The sequence below is a fragment of the Bufo gargarizans genome, chromosome 8, assembly GCF_014858855.1.
Source record: "Bufo gargarizans isolate SCDJY-AF-19 chromosome 8, ASM1485885v1, whole genome shotgun sequence".
Taxonomy (NCBI): domain Eukaryota; kingdom Metazoa; phylum Chordata; class Amphibia; order Anura; family Bufonidae; genus Bufo; species Bufo gargarizans.
Genome location: NC_058087.1, coordinates 195,344,500 through 195,370,024, shown reverse-complemented (window position 1 = coordinate 195,370,024; position 25,525 = coordinate 195,344,500). Strand labels below are relative to the sequence as shown.

The window sequence follows — 25,525 nt, the reverse complement described above, 5'->3', positions numbered from 1 at the left end:
AGAGGGAGCTCACTACATACAGATTATACAGTCACCACTAGAGGGAGCTCACTACATACAGATTATACAGCCACCACTAGAGGGAGCTCACTACATACAGATTATACAGCCACCACTAGGGGGAGCTCACTACATACAGATTATACAGCCACCACTAGAGGGAGCTCACTACATACAGATCATACAGCCACCACTAGAGGGAGCTCAGGAGTTTACTGCTGACAGTTATGTTTATGCAGGGGATTTAGAACTTTGTATCAGAAAAATTGTCAAGGCCGGACATTCACTTTAGTGCCAACGTTCACCCTTGTCCAGCACCGCGGCCAGTGGACCTCTTAATTTCCCTAATCCAACTATTAAGGAGCTGCCTCAGCTAAAGCCCCCAACCCCTCAGTCATAATGCTGAGTCCTTCATTACACATATTTTGTGCTATATCTCATCCAGTCTTGATCCAGGATGGACAAGCCTGTACTATGGATATAGAGTTAATAGAGGGGGCTCTCTAGAAGCCACGGATATTGGAGGGTCTGTGACTCTGTGGCTGTTACACATACATGTATGGGATTGCTGGATTAAAAGTGCAAAGACAAATCCTTTAGTATAAAACTATCCCGGAGCCCTTACACATAGAAGTATCTGTGGGCAGCATCCTGGCTGGCTCGCCAATCAAAGTCATGATGTGCCTCATTCCTCCATGTGCCCATTGGCACCACAGCAGCAGACTGCAATCTGCTAAGATAGAAAACCTGGAATTGTTGGCCTCGGATCCGTGGCCGTGGTGCAGAGCAGCTTTTTATGGGGCACGAGATCGTCATCTGTTTTTATATTATTATAACAGAGCGTTTGATGGTTCAGACATATAATCCGGCAGGTATGCAGAGATGTCACAGGCGCAGGGCGCCACCTCTAGGCAGGGAGCGGTGCTGCAGCTGACTCTCATTCCTTGAGGTTTGTGGTGTGAACCTCTCAGGAATCAATTAAACTAAATTACAAGTTTCTATGACTAGAAAAGACATTTGGAGGCGGTGGTGTGGCGGTCCCCAGGAGCCCTGCGTCTGCTCGACAAAGTCTGCTCCATCAGTTTAGCAAACTTCAAACAAAATTATTGCACTTTCAGTAATTGTCCAAGGGGCAGGATTTTGACAACCTCTCCTTAGACTTGAGAGAATGGTTGTCACTGTGTGGTCTGTTAATGGAATAAAGCGTAATCAGCCGTATAGTAATCGAGCGGCGGCAATCGCGTCAAACATGGCGGACTGTAGCCTCGAAATGTGCTGATGATGGGTTGTATGACTCGTCTAATGTAACCTGTACTGTATAGTGACTGGTGACACCCCGTTATGTCACGTCTGTGCTGTATAGTGCCCGGTGACACCCCGTTATGTCACGTCTGTGCTGTATAGTTACCGGTGACACCCCGCTATGTTACGTCTGTGCTGTATAGTGCCCGGTGACACCCCGTTATGTCACGTCTGTACTGTATAGTGACCGGTGACACCCCGCTATGTCACGTCTGTACTGTATAGTGCCCGGTGACACCTCGCTATGTCACGTCTGTGCTGTATAGTGCCCGGTGACACCCCGTTATGTCACGTCTGTACTGTATAGTGCCCGGTGACACCCCGCTATGTCACGTCTGTACTGTATAGTGCCCGGTGACACCTCGCTATGTCACGTCTGTACTGTATAGTGCCCGGTGACACCCCGCTATGTCATGTCTGTACTGTATAGTGCCCGGTGACACCTCGCTATGTCACGTCTGTGCTGTATAGTGCCCGGTGACACCCCGTTATGTCACGTCTGTACTGTATAGTGCCCGGTGACACCCCGCTATGTCACGTCTGTACTGTATAGTGCCCGGTGACACCTCGCTATGTCACGTCTGTACTGTATAGTGCCCGGTGACACCCCGCTATGTCACGTCTGTACTGTATAGTGCCCGGTGACACCCCACTATGTCACGTCTGTACTGTATAGTGCCCGGTGACACCCCGCTATGTCACGTCTGTACTGTATAGTGCCCGGTGACACCCTGTTATGTCTGTACTGTATAGTGCCCAGTGACACCCCGTTATGTCACGTCTGTACTGTATAGTGACCGGTGACACCCCGTTATGTCATGTCTGTACTGTATAGTGACCGGTGACACCCCGTTATGTCATGTCTGTACTGTATAGTGACCGGTGACACCCCACTATGTCACGTCTGTACTGTATAGTGCCCGGTGACACCCCGCTATGTCACGTCTGTACTGTATAGTGCCCGGTGACACCCCGTTATGTCTGTACTGTATAGTGCCCAGTGACACCCCGTTATGTCACGTCTGTACTGTATAGTGACCGGTGACACCCCGTTATGTCATGTCTGTACTGTATAGTGACCGGTGACACCCCGTTATGTCATGTCTGTACTGTATAGTGACTGCTGACACCCCGTTATGTCCCGTCTGTACTGTATAGTTACCGGTGACACCCCGTTATGTCACGTATGTACTGTATAGTGCCCGGTGACACCCCGTTATGTCATGTCTGTGCTGTATAGTGCCAGGTGACACCCCGTTATGTCACGTATGTACTGTATAGTGCCCGGTGACACCCCGTTATGTCACGTCTGTACTGTATAGTGACCGGTGACACCCCGCTATGTCACGTCTGTACTGTATAGTGCCCGGTGACACCTCGCTATGTCACGTCTGTGCTGTATAGTGCCCGGTGACACCCCGTTATGTCACGTCTGTACTGTATAGTGCCCGGTGACACCCCGCTATGTCACGTCTGTACTGTATAGTGCCCGGTGACACCTCGTTATGTCACATCTGTTCTGTATAGTGCCCGGTGACACCCCGCTATGTCATGTCTGTACTGTATAGTGCCCGGTGACACCTCGCTATGTCACGTCTGTGCTGTATAGTGCCCGGTGACACCCCGTTATGTCACGTCTGTACTGTATAGTGCCCGGTGACACCCCGCTATGTCACGTCTGTACTGTATAGTGCCCGGTGACACCTCGCTATGTCACGTCTGTACTGTATAGTGCCCGGTGACACCCCGCTATGTCACGTCTGTACTGTATAGTGCCCGGTGACACCCCACTATGTCACGTCTGTACTGTATAGTGCCCGGTGACACCCCGCTATGTCACGTCTGTACTGTATAGTGCCCGGTGACACCCCGTTATGTCTGTACTGTATAGTGCCCAGTGACACCCCGTTATGTCACGTCTGTACTGTATAGTGACCGGTGACACCCCGTTATGTCATGTCTGTACTGTATAGTGACCGGTGACACCCCGTTATGTCACGTCTGTACTGTATAGTGACCGGTGACACCCCACTATGTCACGTCTGTACTGTATAGTGCCCGGTGACACCCCGCTATGTCACGTCTGTACTGTATAGTGCCCGGTGACACCCCGTTATGTCTGTACTGTATAGTGCCCAGTGACACCCCGTTATGTCACGTCTGTACTGTATAGTGACCGGTGACACCCCGTTATGTCATGTCTGTACTGTATAGTGACCGGTGACACCCCGTTATGTCATGTCTGTACTGTATAGTGACCGGTGACACCCCGCTATGTCACGTCTGTACTGTATAGTGCCCGGTGACACCCCGTTATGTCACGTCTGTACTGTATAGTTACCGGTGACACCCCGTTATGTCATGTCTGTACTGTATAGTGACCGGTGACACCCCGTTATGTCATGTCTGTACTGTATAGTGACCGGTGACACCCCGTTATGTCATGTCTGTACTGTATAGTGACCGGTGACACCCCGTTATGTCATGTCTGTACTGTATAGTGACCGGTGACACCCCGTTATGTCATGTCTGTACTGTATAGTGACCGGTGACACCCCGTTATGTCACGTCTGTACTGTATAGTGCCCGGTGACACCCCGTTATGTCACGTCTGTACTGTATAGTTACCGGTGACACCCCGTTATGTCATGTCTGTACTGTATAGTGACCGGTGACACCCCGTTATGTCATGTCTGTACTGTATAGTGACCGGTGACACCCCATTATGTCATGTCTGTACTGTATAGTGACCGGTGACACCCCGTTATGTCATGTCTGTACTGTATAGTGACCGGTGACACCCCGTTATGTCATGTCTGTACTGTATAGTGACCGGTGACACCCCGTTATGGTGGGTGTCATTGGCTCTTCGCCCCCTCCTCGAAGCTCCTCACCCAGGCCACTGTATGCCGCTTGCTCTCCTCCCAGCTGAACGGAGGCTTGTAACCAAAATGTCTCTCTGCCTTGTCTGTCTGCACGGTGAATGTGGTGCTGGCCACCGCCAGGGTGTATGGGTTGAGTATCGGGGCGTAGGTGCAGAACGGGTGGAGAATCCATTGCAGAAGTGAATTAAGTAGCGCCAGCAAATACAGAAGGAAATAAGGCACCAGCGGGTGAGACCCGACCATCCGAAATCCGCAGGATGACAGGAACTCCATATTAAAATCCTCGTAGCTTTTATATGGAGAGTGGTCGTAGCAGAAATACACCTGTCCACCAAGAACTGAGGGGCGCTCCTGCAGCTGGCGGGCAGCGAGGACGTGCATCCAGGCCACGTTACCTGCAGGGGAGAATGGAGAAGAACAGATTTTAGGGAGAACAAACTGCTAGAACCACCAGGGGGTAGCAGGGAGCTGTCAGGGCCTTCAGCTTGAGGAAACCGGCAGAATTAGGAATTCAGCTCTGGATGTGATTGGCGGTAAGTGTGGATCAGTAGAAGGATGTAAAGCTTGACCTGGAAGATGATGTTCTTACCGACATAAACTCTGCCATGTTCTGTAGCTGGAGAGATGGCTCTGAAGACCCGGCGTCCAGTCCGCAGCCCCTGCTTATAAAACTGCCTCATCAGCTCGTGTCCCTCGCCGTAGATCCCTGTGGGACGCAGCGAGCAGCTGTAAAGGGTCTTCCCGCCCTTTATCTGCATGCACAACGCAAATTATTCACTGACGCGGTGACATCATAAACAACGTGTACAGCACTGACCCCTACAGGGCACTCCGGGTATTACCTTCTTCCCATTGGCCTCCAGCACCATCTTCTCGGCTTTAGATTTGCTCAGCGGGTACGGTTGGTTGTGGTACACGGTGTATTCTGTGTCTTCATTGCCCCTACAACACCCAAAACACAATCTAAACCTCAGGTCCTTTCAAAAGGCCTTATAAAAGTCACATACAGAAGGTTCTCAGCGCTGGGGGAGACATGTAGTAGTTATCATGGGGGTCAGGGACTATAGTGGCTGATATATGAAAGAAATAGATGGTGTGTAACACATGAAGGGAGGACGGGCTGCAGGTGTACATGAATCACATTACCTGTAGAATGGATCCCCGTGTATGTTGGGCCCCACGACCTCCATGCTGCTGGTGTAGACCAGGTACTGGATCCCTTCCTCCTCACATACTCTCAGCACGTTCTCCGTCCCTGCAGACAAAGGAGCAATGATCTGTCATCCAGCTGCCATGTCACCTACGTATACATGGAGATGTGCGCAGATATATACGGGGCCCCTCTTATAGATAAAGGCTGGGCGTTGGTTTCATACACACACCTTAGGAGCTCAGTGCCATGGACCTGCAGGATCGGGCTGATTACACACTACTTGGGGACCCCTATGACGTGGCAGGCTGGGGGGGATCTTTGCCGTTTTGGGAGGTGCTCTACTTTAGCTCTTGCTCCGATTATTTAATAGACAATGCTCCGTTCTTCCATTCCGCATCTCCGGATTTGCGTACCCATTGAAATGAATGGGTCCGCATCTATGATGCGGAATGGCCACGGAACGGTGCCCGTGTATTGCGGATCCGGGTCGTGTGAACAAGCCCTTAATGTTAGCTCCTTTAGACTCGAGGCTTTCCGCATGTATTTCTTACCTGTCACATTGACCTTTGTGACCTTGCTGGCCGGGACACGGCCCCAGACGTCCACCAGGCTGGCTGTGTGTATGACCACGTGACCACCAGTGAGGGCGGAGCGGACGTCCTCCAGCGAGGAGATGTCTCCTTGGATCAGTTTGACCTTTACATGTTCTAAAAGACAACAGAAGAAGAGTCAACCATCTTATCTCTATCGTATGTTTCCTGACCTCACTGAATATATAGATGTGGTAGAACATTCTAGATACATTCTTCATGGACCCGATACTTAACAGGGACACTCTTCGTGGCTGGGATCGGTTACGAGCTTCATGGAGGCGGATAGTGGTCCCAGAGGTGGGATGTCTGTGAATATGCCATAAATGTCTGAAAAGGCAAAACGCCTTTAAAGGGTTCATGACAAGATAAGGAGTCTGATTGGTGGGAGTCCCTCCGCTGGTACAGAACAGGCGCCCTGTGTCCCGCCACATGAATGGCGCCGAGTACAGTGCCATAGAAATGAATGCTCCACCACCACTCCGCTCATATTGGGGGACACAGGATCTGCATTCTCCTGATTGATGGGATCCCAGTCATCGGACCCTCACTGATCAGAGCCAGCATAGGGCAGTGGTGGCGAACATATGGCATGGGTGCCAAAGGCGGCACTCAGAGCCCTATCTATGGGCAGCCGCACCCTGGAGACAGTCTATGGTGTACCAATGTGCCTTAGACCTTTCCTGCCATTCATCAGCGCAGGGCGCACTATGTACGGCACAGGCAGCGCAGGGCGCACTATGTACGGCACAGGCAGCGCAGGGCACACTATATACAGCACAGGCAGCGCAGGGCGCACTATATACAGCACAGGCAGCGCAGGGCGCACTATGTACAACAGATGTAGCGCAGGGCGCACTATGTACAACAGATGCAGCGCAGGGCGCACTATGTACAGCACAAGCAGCGCAGGGCGCACTATGTACAGCACAGGCAGCGCAGGGCGCACTATGTACGGCACAGGCAGCGCAGGGTGCACTATGTACAGCACAGGCAGCGCAGGGCGCACTATGTACGGCACAGGCAGCGCAGGGCGCACTATGTACGGCACAGGCAGCGCAGGGCGCACTATGTACGGCACAGGCAGCGCAGGGCGCACTATGTACAGCACAGGCAGCGCGGGGCGCACTATGTACAGCACAGGCAGCGCAGGGCGCACTATGTACAGCACAGGCAGCGCAGGGCGCACTATGTACAGCACAGGCAGCGCAGGGCGCACTATGTACAGCACAAGCAGCGCAGGGCGCACTATGTACAGCACAGGCAGCGCAGGGCGCACTATGTACAGCACAGGCAGAGCGGGGCGCACTATGTACAGCACAGGCAGCGCAGGGCGCACTATGTACAGCACAGGCAGCGCACGGCGCACTATGAACAGCACAGACAGCGCAGGGCGCACTATGTACAGCACAGGCAGCGCAGGGCGCACTATGTACAGCACAGGCAGCGCAGGGCGCACTATGTACAGCACAGGCAGCGCAGGGCGCACTATGTACAGCACAGGCAGCGCAGGGCGCACTATGAACAGCACAGGCAGCGCAGGGTGCACTATGTACAGCACAGGCAGCGCAGGGCGCACTATGTACAGCACAGGCAGCGCGGGGCGCACTATGTACAACACAGGCAGCGCAGGGCGCACTATGAACAGCACAGGCAGCGCAGGGCGCACTATGTACAGCACAGGCAGCGCGGGGCGCACTATGTACAGCACAGGCAGCGCGGGGCGCACTATGTACAGCACAGGCAGCGCAGGGCGCACTATGTACAGCACAGGCAGCGCAGGGCGCACTATGTACAGCACAGGCAGCGCAGGGCGCACTATGTACAGCACAGGCAGCGCAGGGTGCACGGCACAGGGAGTTAAATGATAAAGTACATGGAAGATACTATATTGGTATTCAATATAAAACGTGGACTCTCACACGCTGGCCACACTGCACGACATGCCCGGGGCGATCACGGAACATTCCAGATAAGCCTGGTCAGGTTACACAATAACCTAAAGATAACGAGCCGGAGATAGCGATGCCTGACACAGCCGCCCCATAGACCATCGTGTAGATTATCACCTATATTACTGCATGTACAAAGCACTGGTTTTGGGAGGAGCGCTCGGCAGGGTTGATCATTTACATTTTATAGTTCAGTATTTATAGCTAAGCTTATGTCATTGGCTTCTACTGCTTTTTAAATTAATCTTATGTAATAAAGTTATTACATAACTTTAAACTCAAACCGAAAAGCCGCAGTGAGCCCTACAAGATAACATCTATGCATAGTTACAATGCGCCCGGAAAAAAAGTGAGAATTAAACATAAGAAAAAATACAATTGCAGAAGTTTATATTCTACCGGACAAGTTAGCAAGCGGTTCCCTGTGCGGAGCCAGGCCCGGGGCGTCCGGCACCATCTCTGTAAATGCAAATCATTGAGCCTGACCTCTCTAAACGTAAACCGCTTTCCTATTAGATATCCAATAAACTTTTTGAACAAACTGTGTAAGGACTCATGCACACAAACGTGTGGCGGACAGGACCGTATGCGGGGTCCGCAATATACAGGCACAACCGTACAGATCGGAAGCCCGCGGTAGCACTACTGAGTGCCTCTGAGGGTTTTCTGTCCGTGTCTCTGCACTGCAAAAAAATATATAGTGCATGCGCTAGTTATTTGTGGTGTGGACCGCGGACCCCATTCAAGTGAATGGGTCCGCAGGCGGTGGGTGCCCGTGCATTGTGGACCATAATTTGCGTCTGGTTCGTGTGTATGAGCCCTATGTGTATGACAGACGGACAACAAGGACCATTAAGAGACAGCGTAGAAACAGATCCTAAAACACATAAACGGGGATCAACCCCAAGGACAAACGATAGGCTGCGTTAAATCAAATGATCTCCTGCCGCTACCGCCGCAGATTAGGGCAGCTCCACAACATGAGGCAAGAATAATGGAGTCTTCTAAACTCTATGCACTAGGTAAATATGAGGGGAGCTTAAAGGGGTTATTCGGGAAAAGATATTGATGACCCCCACCGATCAGCTCATCCTGGGTCAGTGGCGTCACCGTTCATCGATCACATAGTCTAATATCAGCAACCTCCGGCACTCCAGCTGTTCAGAAACTACAACTCCCAGAATCCTCCCTTCACTTCTATGGCAGTTACAAGAACAGCCAAGTAAGTGTGCATGCTGGGAGTTGTAGTTTCACAGCAGCTGGAGTGCCAGAGGTTGCTGTTCCCAGCTCAGCCCCATTCAAGTCAGTGCAATACCAAGCACTGCCACTATACCATGTACGCCGATGTGCGAGGATAGGTCCTCTTTATCTTTTTCCAGGATAATCCCTTTAAAGAGAGGAGGGAGTTTATGACTGAGAATCCCAGCCCGATCAATATCTGCAATGGGCCTCAGATCCCATTTCCCATCCTACCCACCACTGAAATGGGGCGATTGCACCAGAGTAATATTTTAAGCCTAAATTTGTCCAGTTTTGGTAGTAAATTAAGGGGCTCTTCACTGGCATTATTGGTAGTAACCTCTGCACCCAAATATCGGCATAGCGTTACACATTTTAATGGGAAAGCAGTCATATGCAGAGCTGAGGGGGGCGGATGTACAGGCGTTAAAGTGGGCTTAGTCCAGATAATCATCGGACCAGAATAGCGGCGAAATTTGGCAATAAGCGACATTACAGTTGGCAATGAGGATTCCACGCGGCTCAGAAATAAAAGCATGTCATCTGCGTGTAACGCTGTACGACCCTCCACCGGGACACGGCAGAATCCTTGCATCCTCCTCGCTAGTCCTAATAAAGACCGCTAAAGGCTCTACCGCAATCACCATAGGGGTGAAGGTGGGCACCCCCCTAGGGGAAAAGCCGAGGATATCTGCAGAGATTTATATAGAAGTTGTACCCACAATATAAATTCATCCCCCAAAGCCCATTTTGGACAGTGCCAATGTCCATTCTATCAAAGGCCTTTGCGGAGACTAGAGAACAAATGACCAGCAGGACCCAGTATTTGTAAATTAATATAAAGTCTCCTAAGGTTAAGGGTCGTAGATTTAAACGGCATAAATCCCATCTGATCAGGGTGGACGATAGAAGTAATGACCTTAGACAAGCGGTTCACTAGAACTTTAGCCAATATCAACAACAGAAGTGCAATACCCGAGAGGGATCTGCAAATTGCTCCTTTCTTTGTCATTTAATACAATGTTATCTCATGCTATGTACTACACCCAGTATAACCATGTATGGATGGCACAGCCAGGGTTAACAGTCCTGTCTTGGTCCTTGTAGGAGGTTAGGTGTGGACTGGCTCCACCCGTACCTCTAGTCAGTCTAGACAAGAGTTTGGAAGGGAGAGGAAGCCGTAGTTTGTCCTTCTTCTTAAACCCAAAGCTTCAGAGTATGGTCAACGGAGAAAGACAAAGGAGAGTAATTGAAGAACTTAGAATCTGCATGGCCGAGCACTGGAGTCCGTAAGGTAACCTGCAGTGAGGGACACCTAGACATGACCTGGCCAGTCGTATCTCTAAAACCCTGTATCCTGCGGTGGACACTACAGCCACCACTGCAAGAGTACCAGTGCCCACCATAGATTACTCTGCTACCCCTGGCCTGGTTACCGACTCCTACACCATACGCTGGCCATTGCACTCTACATGTCCTGTCTTGCACCCATATGAACACTCAACATCATGGGTACCTCAGCTACCATTAGACAGGAGCCCCAGAAGCAGTATGTGCTCTGGAGGGTGCACCTTCCTTTCACTGCATGGCCTTGTGTGATTGACTGTCACAGCCAGAGCCACTACCACTCCTATCCTCCAGCTCCTCCTGGGCTTGCTGCAGAAGCAAAATGGGCTTGTAGGAGTCTGGGGACAAACGACCCTGGGACCCTATCCTTAGACACAGCTCTCACTGCCTCTGTAAGTTCAGTGATCATCAAGGGGCGTCCAAACTAACCCTCTCTTTCAAGGACAAATGGGCATTTGGGGACGGCCCAAGCAGGAGAGATCTGTGATGCTAACATAAGACTTCTACTACTTAACACCAGCACTTAGTGACTTCCTTTAAATCATTAATATGTGTCTAAAAATTGGCGCAGCAACAATAAATATGGCACAAACAAGGCTCCATGGAGCCAAATTCTGACACCTTTTCGTTAGTAAGCCTGCCCCAAAGTTTATGACAAAGCTGCAGAACTTTTTATAGACGATGATTACAATGTACGGTATTCACAGGAGACTGTACCAGCCCTTTAAGGAGGATAAAATGTGAGGAGTCCAGAACAATAATTGACAATGTGCCTGAAGAATTCGTGAAATGTTTTTTCCAACTCCTACTTCAGAGGATTTCTCAATGAGTGCCGCAGAGATTTGGAAAGGGAAGAGACAGATGCAGAATATTCCTGAGATTCTGCTCAGACCACCACAGCATGCCTCCTCACATCTCAGTATGGCTCCTCACATCTCAGTATGGCTCCTCACATCACAGTATGGCTCCTCACATCACATTATGGCTCCTCACATCACATTATGGATCCTCACATCTCAGTATGGCTCCTCACATCTCAGTATGGCTCCTCACATCTCAGTATGGCTCCTCACATCACATTATGGCTCCTCACATCACATTATGGCTCCTCACATCTCAGTATGGCTCCTCACATCTCAGTATGGATCCTCACATCTCAGTATGGCTCCTCACATCTCAGTATGGCTCCTCACATCTCAGTATGGATTCTCACATGGCAGTATGGCTACTCACATCGCAGTATGGCTCCTCACATGGCAGTATGGATCCTCACATTGCAGTATGGCTCCTCACATCTCAGTATGGCTCCTCACATCTCAGTATGGCTCCTCACATCACAGTATGGCTCCTCACATCACAGTATGGCTCCTCACATCACATTATGGCTCCTCACATCTCAGTATGGCTCCTCACATCTCAGTATGGCTCCTCACATCTCAGTATGGCTCCTCACATCGCAGTATGGCTCCTCACATCACATTATGGCTCCTCACATCACATTATGGCTCCTCACATCACATTATGGATCCTCACATCTCAGTATGGCTCCTCACATCTCAGTATGGATCCTCACATCTCAGTATGGCTCCTCACATCTCAGTATGGCTCCTCACATCTCAGTATGGCTCCTCACATCTCAGTATGGCTCCTCACATCTCAGTATGGATTCTCACATGGCAGTATGGCTACTCACATCGCAGTATGGCTCCTCACATGGCAGTATGGATCCTCACATGGCAGTATGGATCCTAACATTGCAGTATGGCTCCTAACATTGCAGTATGGCTCCTAACATTGCAGTATGGCTCCTAACATTGCAGTATGGCTCCTAACATTGCAGTATGGCTCCTAACATCGCAGTATGGCTCCTAACATCGCAGTATGGCTCCTAACATCGCAGTATGGCTCCTAACATTGCAGTATGGCTCCTAACATTGCAGTATGGCTCCTAACATTGCAGTATGGCTCCTAACATTGCAGTATGGCTCCTAACATTGATTGGACATTGATCGGGGACAGACAGGGCCGGGACATCGGCCTCGGCAAATTTACTAACACACTTGGAAACAGCCCATCTGGCCTGTATAATGGCGCCGCTGATCAGCCGATAAATGAGCAATCACTCGGCTGAAAGATGTACGGTTATCATCAGCACATCTCCCTGTGTAATCAATAGAACTGAATGAGGGAGGAATGACTGCGGTGGAGATCATTCCTCCCCATTCACTTTGCACTGAACTATGTAATAGGCTGATGCAAATGAGCGATGGTCAACATTTTTTTTTTGTGGCCCCTTGAAACAGAGCAACATGACAGTGCGGGCCCCTGACCAAAAAAGGTTGTGTACAGCAGAAGGTAGGTGCATCAGACCTTTATGGGGTCTCTATAGATGTCAATGGATGCATTTTGTGCACTCTGGTCTCTAAACAGCCATTCAGCAGCGCTGACTGAGGTCACGTGACCGGGGCTCATTAATCAGTCTGGGGAAAAAAAACGTGTTAATCCAATTATAATTCCAGACCGCGGGATCTCTGTGACCTGAAAACAGAATAATTAGGTCTCAGCTGGGGAATAGCGGCTAATTAATCACCGGATCCTGCCGAAAAGAACAAGTCATATCATGGTTTATAATCTATTCCTTGTGCTACATTATTAATATTATTTATTATGCTATCTTGTGTTTATTTGGTCTTATACTCCAGTCACATCCAGAGCTGCATTGACAATTACTTTCTGCTGCAGCCAACCTCTGCCTTTGTTTCTGTACCGAGCATGAGCGGTTGCGCTGCGTTGGGGGTTATTTACGAAGCTGAAATATGACAGGTCTAAAATTCTACACCTGTTTTAGGCTTAGAAAAAGGTCGGAAACGTCTTAATTTAGAAGCAGCAGATCATGAGAGCAGCAGTGGATGGAGATGGAGTCTACCACAGACCGGGCCAGGGCCCTACAGATCCTGAGAGCCTCCCTGTCCACCAAAGTGCCAGCAGCGGGATTAACGCCACCGGGCCTGAAGAGCGTCAGCCTCTGAGACCACTGGAGTAACGCTACAAAAAGAGTGGAGGCGACAAGCGAAGGCGTCCTGAATCAGGGAACTGCTTGCTGTACGGTGCCTGCAAAAAACTGTAACCACCAAGTACAATGTCCTCATATTGAGAGATGCAACCATCAAGCCCAAGTACCTCAGGACGCGCCATCCCAAGAAGAGAGCGGATGTATTCGTATAGTGACGGTCTTATGTCCCTCCACCATTACATGCACCCAATCCAAAGAACCTCACACCCCTATCCCCTCACCCTGAATTAGTCATCTTCCTCTCTCCGACCCCATGCTCCACTCCATTAAACCCCCCCCCCCCCCCCCCCCCCACTGTGTAAATACGGAGAATCGGCGTCCCCCACGTGACTTCAGGGACAGGTATTTACTGACAGGAGGAGAAGATCAACAACTGGGAAACTTGTGCCCGGAGCGAATGACTGCGTGCAGGATAGAACTTTATTTATCAGGGATACGTCATCAACCGTCATTATGTAAATAAAGTTTATTGAAGATTGCACATGATGTGCGCACATGGAATAGTCCTTAGCAACCAATCAGATTCCAGCTTCCAGAGCAAGTTTTAAAATGAAAGCTGAAGTCCGATTGGTTGGCATTATCGTCCTGTGTTCTCTTTAACAAACTTTATTTACACAGTCATGGAGGACACAATGTACAAAATTAATGAAAGGGCACTCTCAGTTCTGTCTTCTACTGAGAAAGATGGGTGACAGTGCAGACGGCAGCATGACTGCAACCACATGGGTAGTCACCCTTCAGAGCAGGAAATCTCCTCCATAACCAGTAAAAATCTGACGTTCAGGAGTCTGGAAAAGCGGGGCGCCCCAGCAGCAACTAATCAGAGGGCCCACCGCGTAGATGACGACGACAGGACGCTGCGTTCTCACATGATATCCCAAGTAGAAAGACTATCCGCAGTCTGCTGGACCTGTGCATGTAGACCACAACTTCCCCTGATATCAGCACAATGGGGGTCATTTATGATGGGGGCTACGCCAGTGTTAGGCGTAAAAAAAAACTTGGGAGTGACGGGGGAGTAGTGGGGGCTGGGCTGAGACATCGGGCCGACAAATTTATCATCTTTTACGCCAGGAGTAAAGGCGGAGTGAAAACTACTCCAGTCCGGTCGTTCTTACTCGGCGGTGTACCTGATATAGGCGCTTTATCCACCAGCGCAGGGGAGGTCATAGGCTGGCATTAAATGCTAGTCTTTGTAAATGACCCCCAATATGACCATAGTCAAGCATGTCCCGACCAATCGAACTCGTGTTTACTGTCTCTTCGGCCTGAAGGACAATCTGACCATAACATTGCACCTGAATCACCCATTAACACACAGTTACTAGATCCAAGAATCACCTGTTAACATGTGGTTACTAGATCTAGGAATCACCCGTTAACATGCAGTTACTAGATCCAGGAATCACCCGTTATCATGCAGTTACTAGATCCAGGAATCAACCGTTAACATATGGTTACTAGATCCATGAATCACCCGTTAACAAACAGCTACTAGATCCAGGAATCACATGTTAACATGCGGTTACTAGATCCAAGAATCATCCGTTAACAAACCTTTATTAGATCCAGGAATCATCTGTTATTAGATGCAGGAATCACCCGTTAACATGTCGTTAGTAGATCCTGGAATTACCCATTAACAAACCTTTATTAGATCCAGGAATCATCTGTTAACATGCGGTAACTAGATCCTAGAATCACCAGTTAACAAACCGTTACCAGATCCATGAATCACCTGTTAACATGCAGTTACTAGATCCAGGAATCACCCGTTAACATGCAGTTACTAGATCCAGGAATCACCCATTAACAAACAGCTTCTAGATCCAGGAATCACATGTTAACATGTGGTTACTAGATCCAGGAATCATCCGTTAACATGCAAGTACTAGATCCAGGAATCACCCGTTAACATGCAGTTACTAGATCCAGGAATCACCCGTTAACAAACAGCTTCTAGATCCAGGAATCACATGTTAACATGCGGTTACTAGATCCAGGAATCATCCGTTATTAGATTCAGGAATCACCCGTTAACATGTGGTTAGTGGATCCTGGAATTACCCATTAACAAACCTTTATTAGATCCAGGAATCATCTGTTAACATGCGGTTACTAGATCCTGGAATCACCCGTTAACAAACCGTTACCAGATCCATGAATCACCTGTTAACATGCGGTTACTAGATCCGGAAATTATCTGTTAACATGCAGTTACAAAATCCAGGAATCACCCGTTAACATGCAAGTACTAGATCCAGGAATCACCCGTTAACATGCGAGTACTAGATTCAGGAATCACCCATTAACATGCGGTTACTAGATCCATGACTCACCCGTTAACATGCGAGTACTAGATCTAGGAATCACCCGTTAACATGCGAGTACTAGATCCAGGAATCACCTGTTAACATGCGGTTACTAGATCCAGGAATCACCCGTTAACATGCGAGTACTAGATCCAGGAATCACCCGGTAACATGCAGTTACTAGATCCAGGAATCACCCGTTAACATGTGATTACTAGATCCAGGAATCACCCGTTAACATGCGGTTACTAGATCCAGGAATCACCCGTTAACATGCGGTTACTAGATCCAGGAATCACCCGTTAACATGCGGTTACTAGATCCAGGAATCACCCGTTAACATGTGAGTACTAGATCCAGGAATCACCCGTTAACATGCGAGTACTAGATCTAACCAGTGTAATCTGTAAGACCGATCATTCCCGTGGGGCCTGGCTGGTGGTGTTATAGGGGATTTCGGGACAGATACCGTGACCCCGCGTTGCATGGAGGATGAGCACATCGCTCGCGCTGCTCTACATTCTGGGAAACGTTTGACTTTACAATAATTTCCTGTTTAGAAATGAAATAGGAAGGAAGTGAGAACAAAGGTGAAGGAATCAGGAAGCGTCTGACCTTCACCAGGAAATACACATGTGTGAGTGCGCGCAGTCTGCCCTGAGCTGCAGACATCCGCGTACCGCCATATAGTGCTCAGCATGAAATATACACAGCTGCTATACGGCCCCACAGAAGGGCACAGGTGCCATATCATGGGGTGTAATCCTGCTGTCTCCTGAAATCCTCTGTGCTCAGTTTCTCACCCTTGACAGGCATAGAAGTGAAACTTTATTGACATCTATTTGTAACAGCGGAACGTCACAATTTCCTCTTGTTCACTTCCCCATACTAATAATTGTACCACACTGCAGAGCATCGCTTCCCTAAAGAGCGTTGCCTCCTCTTCGATCTCATTCAGCTGCTGTATGCCTCTTGCTCGCTATACGGCGACCGGCCCAGGTAATCCGCAATAATCTGGTGTTGGATGACGTAGCAGAGCTCTCCCTGGCGCAGGCGGCAGACGTATGGGCCCCATTACCTCTGTCGGTTTGGCAGACCTTTTGTTATGCTGCACCAACCTGCACTGCAAATCCATCACTTATCTTCTACTGATCCTGATATTGCATCTTATACTCCAGTCACATCCACAGCTGCAGCGAGAATTCTGCACTTACATCCTGCCTTGTCCTCTAGTCACATCCAGAGCTGCAGTTTACAGCTGTGTGTACGGGAGATAATGGGGAATCAGCGAGACAAATCACCCATCTGGATTTCAACCTCCTGTCCCTTATTTGGGGGAAACAATGGAAAATTCCCAGGAGATTCTGCAAGACTGCAGTCCAGGTGGGATCCCATGGGGCGCCACCTACAGGCCGCTCTGAGCACTGCTCCGCAGAAAAGGAAAAAGCAGGCGGCTGGGAGATTTTACCTATCGCCTTATAAGCAGGGGTGGAGACACCTGGGCGCGCTGCGCTGTGATGTGACCCCCGCAGTCGGTGGGCCTCACGCCCACGTTCCCTCAGTTCGGCCTTGCACTGCGGGAAGGGTTTAGGATCTTCCTGCGCGGATTTACTGACGTCAGAATCAGTACCTGAAGTGAAAACCACTGTTCTGCTCCGGTTTTAGACACAGTGTGGCCCTGAGCAAAATTTAAAGTGGGGCCCTAAATGAAATATTGCACAAACACACAGTCCTATATAGCCTGCCTGCGCTGATTGCAGATAAGCATGGTTTTTACGCAGATTTTCGCGCGGAGAAACTGCAGCGTAAGGGCTCGTTCACACGAACGTGTTCTGCCCGTTGCCTTATTGCGGACCTGCAATACATGGGAATTGTTCCATGTGCATTCCGCATCACGGATGCGGACCCATTCACTTCAATGGGTCCAAAAATCTGGAGATGCGGAACGGAAGACTACGGAGTGCTTCCTGGGGTTCCGTGCCTCCCCACCGCAAAAAGATAGAACATGCTCTATCTTTTTGTGGAACGGAGGGATGGGTCCACGATGCCCATGCGGCTGGGCCACGGTCGGTGCCCGTGCCGCTCGTGTGAATGAGCCCTAATACAGATCCAGCAAGCTGTATAAGATCAGACAAAGCTCGTGCACATTTTGCTTCTTTGGGCAAAGTGACCTCTCGCACACAAACGTTTTTTTTCCATTTCCGTTCTGTTTTTTTATGTTCCGTTTGCGGTCCAAACGCGGAACCATTCACTTCAATGGGTCTGCAAAAACAACGGAAGCTACTCCGTATGCATTACATTTCCGTAATTCCGTTCCTTTCAAAGATAGAACATGTCCTATAATTGCCCGCGAATCGTGTTCCGTGGCTCCATTGAAGTCAATGGTTCTGAAAAAAAACTAAACGGAATGCATCCGTATGTCTTCCGTATCCGTTCCGTTTTTGGGGAACCATCTATTGAAAATGTTATGCCCAGCCCAATTTTTTTATGTACTTACTGTTTAAACATTATTGCATGCTTCCATTTCCGTTTGCGATCCGCAAAAAAACGGATCACAAACGCAAACCTAATGGAAAATGGAATGGAAGAATGGAAAGGAAGCGGAAACACTGCTGAAGCGGAAAAACTGATCCATTTAAAACGGACTGCGAAATACAGAAAAAGCCATCCGGTCGTGTGCAGGAGGCCTACAGGTGAGCCTACCCCTCTGGTTCTATCCCGATTTACCCCACACATCGCCCTATACTGTGCCTTTCCCCTTTGCATTACCACTAGTACCTGAGTAATATTACCGTAGTCTTACTGAATAAAAACCACCGCAAAAAGCCCGATATTACCGCCACACAGTGACCGTAAAGTGTAGGTACTAGTTCTACACAGGAGCTGAGAAGAACAACGTGTTATCTGGGGATTCATTATTGATGGTCTATCTTTAGGATCGGTCATCAATATCAGATTGGCCGGCGTCCATCTTCCAGGCCCCCTGCCGATCTGGGCGGCCAGTGATGTCACTGTATATCAGTCCCATTCGAGTGACGGGAGATGAGCTGCAGTGCCAAGCATCGCTGCTGTCTAATGTACGGCGCTGGGCTTGGTAAGCTATGAAGAGAGCGCAGTGCTCAGCGGAGCTCTGGTCAGCCCCGTGGCCTCTTCAAACAGCTTTTCGGACTGACTGACCTTCAGTTCATTAAAGTAATGATGGCCACTCGTTTTTCTTTACTTAGCTGCTTTTTTCTTGCCATAATACAAATTCTAACAGTCTATTCAGTAGGACTATCAGCTGTGTATCCACCTGACTTCTCCACAACCCAACTGATGGTCCCAACCCCATTTATAAGGCAAGAAATCCCACTTATTACACCTGACAGGGCACACCTGTGAAGTGAAAACCATTTCAGGTGACTACCTCTGGAAGCTCATCAAGAGAATGCCAAGAGTGTACAAAGCAGTAATCAAAGCAAAAGGTGGCTACTTTGAAGAACCTAGAATATGACATATTTTCAGTTGTTTCACACTTTTTTGTTATGTATATAATTCCACATGTGATAATTCATAGTTTTGATGCCTTCAGTGCGAATCTACAATTGTCATAGTCATGAAAATAAAGAAAACTCTTTGAATGAGAAGGTGTGTCCAAACTTTTGGTCTGTACTGTATGTATATTGTGGTGATGTGTACGGTATGAGGGCTGGAAGGTGTATATATATATATATATATAGGCACAGTATCTCAGAAAAGGGAGTACAGGACACCCCTCACATCTTTCCATGGGACATCACTGAAGATCTGATACAATGTAACGTCGTCAGTGTACGGCTTGTATGACAGTGTAAATTGGGCGTGCCCTCAAAATAACTCAACACACCGCCATGACTGAACTTCTGGCAACACAAGTGCGGACACCCCTAAGGGAAAAGGGCACTTTGGGCACAATTTGGCCAATTATTACTTAGGCGTGTCCTCGCTTTTGTGAGATACTGTAATTGCATTCACTTCACACACACACATACACTTAGGCCCCTTTCACACAAGCAAGTTTTCCGCACGGGTGCAAGGCGTGACGTGAACGCACAGCACCCTCACTGAATCCTGACCCATTCATGTCAATGGGGCTGTGCACATGAGCGGTTTTTTTTCACGCATCACTTCTGCGTTGGGTGAAAATCGCAGCATGTTCTATATTCTGGGTTTTTCACGCAGCCCTGGCCCCATAGAAGTGAATGGGGCTTCAGTGAAAAATGCATCGCATCTGGAAGCAAGTGCGGGTGCGGGTGCGGGTGCGATGCGTTTTTCACTGATGGTTGCTAAGAGATGCTGTTTGTAAACCCTCAGTTTTTTATCACACGCGTAAAAAACGCATTGTACCCGCGCAGAAAAAACTGAACAACTGAACGCAATCGCAGACAAAACGGACTGAACTTAGTAACTTAGTATGTAAGGCCGGACAGAGCCCCCCGTCCATCCGGTTCGACCTGTTATCCTGCAAGTTGATCCAGAGGAAGGTAAAAAACCTTTGGGGTAGAAGCCAATTTTTCCTAAAATGGTGCGAGCTTCACTGAGCGCACCCTGAAGGCACCCGGACCCGTCACGCTGGTATGAACGAGGCCTAAGGGGCTGATATGTGTGTGCCGGGGGCGCGGGGAGTGTACGGCGGGAGCGCAGGCTGTACATCTGCCCGGCCGGCGCAGACTGATTCCGGGTCACCTCTGCTCCCGGCTCCAGAGCCTCATAGCATCGTTTTCTGTAAAGATAGGAGGAAGACCACCTGAAGGGGGCCCCTTTGGTGATCGGGGGCCCAGGGCAATTGCCCAGTTTGCCATCCCCCCCATCCCAACGCCATCCCTGCTGCTCCGATAAGAAGACGCCGCTCCGGGTCCAGAAATCTCTGCGTCTCCGGTTTCAAGGTTCCTGCTGATAACAGATTGTGAACCTTTCCCAGATCAGAGGCCATTGTGCTGGGCGTCTGCAGGTCTATAGGCTCCATGCAGGTGTGATAGGACTACAACTCCCAGCGTGCTGTTTACCCCCCAACCTGTCCTCCGACCCAGCGCCTACTCACCGTTACTGAGCGTCCGCAGCGCCTCGTCCAGGTGCAGGTCAAACACTCTTATCTCCGACACATTGCTGACGTGCTCCACCAGCATCCGCACCAGGTGGGACCCCAGGAAGCCGCAGCCCCCCGTCACCACGTACACCTGCCCCTCCTCAGATGCCATCTGTGGGAGAAAGAGAGATGATGTCTATGAGGCAGAAAGTACTACTTCCCCCATCGGGTGCTGGCTCAGTGTGGAGGTCATGCTCGGGATGTGTTTTCTGCTTGCTCAGCTCGCCGCCCCCTCCCCTGCAGCCCTGCATATAACGGCTCAGCACAATAAGCCCCACGCGCCGTCACCTGACAACGTTTAAAGGGACACGCCACCTCTGACAACCACCGTGTCAGCTACATGTAGAAACCGTCAGCAAGGAGGCCGACAGCCGCGGCGCTCCGCTCTGCTCACTGGAGAAATACAAAACAATATTCTTTGTGTTGAAATCACTTAGCATTTTCCAGGTCCCTGCTTGCTGTCAGTGAATGAAGACAGCAGTAACCCCGTACATGGCTGCTCCTGCTCTCAGCTGAGGGTTTGTTACAATTGCAGCCAGCCTTGACAACGCGGTGTGAGCCTGGGCTCCAGACTGATACATTGTAGCAGACAGACTTGTGTTTAGCATCTTGTAGACTGGATGCAACTGTAACAAACCCTCAGCTGCGAGCACGTACATGTTTACTGAGTGTTGTCATTCACTGACAGCAAGCAGACATCTTAAAAATTGTGAAAAATTGAAGCGCAAAGTTGCGAAGCTGCACTTACTGGTGAGTGTGTTGTGGTCATATATGGGGGGCCCCCGGATCCCCGTGTTATAGGTGTGGGGTCCGCACCCCCAGTGACCCCGCCCCCCTCTATCATCTCTGACCCCCACGGTGGTAGTGGGTGCCGTGTTTGGGGGTCAGTGGGTCGGTGCCCTTATCTTATCAGCACAGGATCAGAGTACAGGGCCACACAACGACCCCGCGGTCAGTCACCCTGGTCACATGATGCACGACAACCTGACAACTCTCCGGATTATACTCCGCATCAGTGTCAGTATATACTGCTCACTGCTGAATAGAACATGTCAGTATATACTGCTCACTGCTGAATAGAACATGTCAGTATATACTGCTTGTGATTGATCAGAATATGTGTCAGTATACACTGCTTAGGATTGAATAGAATAATGTGTCAGTATAAACTGCTGTGTGCTTGTAATAATACTGCAGAGTTGTGACTATGTATCGTCAGTGTATATTCTCAGCGTCCTGCTCTGTTGCAGCCCCCCCCCCCCCTCCCCGTAAGTAACATACAAAACACGTGTGAAATGACAGTAAACCGAAGCTGATGATGAGTGTGCAGGGATGTGAGTGTCAGCTCTGCGGTCCAGGCTGTGGTGGTGCAGGCAGTTGTAAGTATTATCTGGCTGCACTCACTGCAATGCCCCCCCCCGCCGAGCCAGGCAGTACAGGATACGTGCACTTACCTTCCAGTAACTGTGTCTCAGTGCGCAGTGGACACTGCTGCATCTGAGGTAGATGACAGAGGGAGGAGGCGGAGGAAGGGAGGTCCTGCTGCTTTAACCCTTTCACACTGCCACCTACAGTGGTGTTCAAAATAATAGCAGTCCGACATCACTAACCTGATCAATCCCTGTTTTTGGTAGAAATGATATTTCTACATGACAGATAATTTACTAGCAGGTGTGGTAGAGTAACAGAAACCCGACAGTCAGGACCTGCAGGCTGCGGATTCTGTGCAATTCAATCACTTATTGAAAGGGGCATGTTCAAAATAATAGCAGTGTGGAGATCAGTGAGTGAGGTCGTTCATTCTTCGAAAAACAGGGGGCAGGTTCAGAGCTGAACCCGGACATACCCTTACTTCCACCCCGGCAGCCCCCCTGAGGCTAGCATCGGAGCATCTCATGCTCCGATGCGCTCTAGTGCCCTGCGCTAAATCGCGCAGGGCACAGGCTTTTATGTTTTCAATGACACACTGCCGGGCGGTAACTTCTGCCCGGCAGTGTGTTCGGTGACGTCACCGGCTCTGAGGGGCGGGCTTTAGCTCTGCCCTAGCCGTTTTACTGGCTAGGGCAGAGCTAAATCCCGCCTATCAGTGCCGGTGACGTCACCGGGGTTCCTGTCAGCCCCATGAGGAGCCCCGGTACGTCACCGGAACCCCTAAAAACGCCTTTGCGCTGAGCAATTTAGCGCAGGGCAAAAGAGAGCATCGGAGCATGAACTGCTTCGACGCTCATGTCAGGGGGGCTGCCGGGGTGAAAATGGAGGGATGTCCGGGTTCAGCTCTGAACCCGGACAACCCCTTTAAGGAAGGAAGGCAGCAAATGTTGTACCTGTCGGTTACTCTGCATTTCTCTCTGAAATTCTGAGGAAATTGAGTCGTTCCAGACATTGTTCGGAAGAACAGCGTACCTTGATTAAAAAGTTGATTGGAGAGGGGAAAACATATAAAGAAAATGACAGTCTGCTCCGCTAAAATGATCGCAAATGCTTTAAAATGGCGACCAAAACCTGAAAGACGTGGAAGAAAGCAAAAAAAAACTACCATTCGAATGGATAGAAGAATAGCCAAAATGGTGGGATTCAAGGCCAAATATCTTTGGGAAATACTCACAGACGGCCGCCATCAGGCACACCGAGACAATTCACAAGTATAACAGATCTGTCAGCACCAGCTTACTGACAGTTTCCAGATGGAGGAAATAGCTGAAAAAGATGCTTCTAACAGGTGGCGATGGTAAACGTTACGTCTGCGGAGTCAGAGGGAGGACAAATCCAAAAAGATAAAACTGAAGATATTTGACGGCTCAGGCCTCGGGACGTGGAAATATTTGGCATTTTTCAGACATCTCATTATCTGGAGGCTCAGACTTCATACACCGCCCGGATGCAGGCCGCCACCCGAGCCCCCGCACCTGTGTGTCGGGTTTATTGCCGTTTCAGTTTTATTTTTTCTAATTTTTGCACCTCCTTTTCTTCCATTTCTTCTTTTTTGCACAGTTTTTTATAGCTCAGTTAGTGTACATTAGACGCAGAGCGGCGATTGTGTGCCTCGTCTGCATTTCTCTGTCCTTTTCCTCCGCTCTGCACACTTTCTAACACCTGCTGGGAAGAGGGGAGGGGGTTCTTCCTAATGTGATGTCAGAGCTGAGCTGCTCCCTCTCCCCTGTCACAGCGTGCATCCTTTTAGGGGAACTGCAGCTGCATCCCCTTTCTCTCCCCTCTCGCAGCATGCAGCCTCACAGGTCAACACGGGAACTTCAGCTGTATCCACTTCCTCTCCCCTCTCACAGCGTGCATCCTCATAGAGGAACTGCAGCTGCATCCCCTCCCCTCCTCTCTCACAGCGTGCAGCCTCACAGGGGAACTGCAGCTGCATCCCCTCCCCTCCTCTCTCACAGCGTGCAGCCTCACAGGGGAACTGCAGCTGCATCCCCTCCCCTCCTCTCTCACAGCGTGCAGCCTCACAGGGGAACTGCAGCTGCATCCCCTTTCTCTCCCCTCTCGCAGCATGCAGCCTCACAGGTCAACACGGGAACTTCAGCTGTATCCACTTCCTCTCCCCTCTCACAGCGTGCATCCTCATAGAGGAACTGCAGCTGCATCCCCTCCCCTCCTCTCTCACAGCGTGCAGCCTCACAGGGGAACTGCAGCTGCATCCCCTTTCTCTCCCCTCTCGCAGCATGCAGCCTCACAGGTCAACACGAGAACTTCAGCTGCATCCCCTTTCTCTCCCCTCTCACAGCGTGCATCCTCATGGAGGAACTGCAGCAGCATCACCTTCCTCTCCCCTCTGACAGCATGCAGCCTCACAGGGGAACTGCAGCTGCATCCCCTTCCTCTCCCCTCTCACAGCGTGCAGCCTTACAGGGGAACTGCAGCTCCATTCCCTTCCTCTCCCCTCTTACAGCGTGCAGCCTCACAGGGGAACTGCAGCTGCATCCCCTCCTCTCCCCTCTCGCAGCATGCAGCCTCACAGGGCAACACGGGAACTTCAGCTGCATCCCCTTCTTCTCCCCTCTCACAGCGTGCATCTTCATAGAGGAACTGCAGCAGCATCCACTTCCTCTCCCCTCTCACAGCGTGCATCCTCATAGAGGAACTGCAGCTGCATCCCCTCCCCTCCTCTCTCATAGCGTGCAGCCTCACAGGGGGACTGCAGCAGCATCCCCTTCCTCTCCCCTCTCTCACAGCGTACATCCTCATAGAGGAACTGCAGCAGCATCCCCTTCCTCTCCCCTCTCACAGCGTGTATCCTCATAGAGGAACTGCAGCTGCATCCCCTCCCCTCCTCTCCCCTCTCACAGCGTGCAGCCTCACAGGGGGACTGCAGCAGCATACCCTTCCTCTCCCCTCTCACAGCGTACATCCTCATAGAGGAACTGCAGCAGCATCCCCTTCCTCTCCCCTCTCACAGCGTGCATCCTCATAGAGGAACTGCAGCTGCATCCCCTCCCCTCCTCTCCCCTCTCACAGCATGCATCCTCATAGAGGAACTGCAGCAGCATCCCCTTCCTCTCCCCTCTCACAGCGTGCAGCCTCACAGGGGAACTGCAGCTGCATCCCCTTCCTCTCCC

At 50.1% G+C, this 25,525-nt stretch overlaps 1 protein-coding gene across 4 annotated transcripts in view; it reads right to left on the bottom strand.

The window, feature by feature from the left end:
• Positions 1 to 2,545: 2,545 nt before the first annotated feature.
• HSD3B7 (hydroxy-delta-5-steroid dehydrogenase, 3 beta- and steroid delta-isomerase 7) overlaps positions 2,546 to 25,525 on the bottom strand; it is a 32,526-nt gene continuing 9,546 nt past the window's right edge. The window contains exons 2-8 of one of the 4 annotated variants that reach the window (XM_044303757.1): positions 20,913 to 21,069; positions 5,892 to 6,047; positions 5,334 to 5,442; positions 5,030 to 5,129; positions 4,777 to 4,939; positions 4,153 to 4,582; positions 2,546 to 4,111 (exon numbers count right to left, since the gene is read on the bottom strand). In XM_044303757.1, the coding sequence (XP_044159692.1) occupies positions 4,161 to 4,582; positions 4,777 to 4,939; positions 5,030 to 5,129; positions 5,334 to 5,442; positions 5,892 to 6,047; positions 20,913 to 21,069 (1,107 nt within the window). In that variant the 3' untranslated portion in view covers positions 2,546 to 4,111; positions 4,153 to 4,160. Of the gene's footprint in view, positions 4,583 to 4,776; positions 4,940 to 5,029; positions 5,130 to 5,333; positions 5,443 to 5,891; positions 6,048 to 20,912; positions 21,070 to 22,411; positions 22,486 to 25,525 lie in introns of those variants that run through there. The other 3 variants (XM_044303758.1, XM_044303759.1, XM_044303756.1) reach the window with 3 other exon arrangements.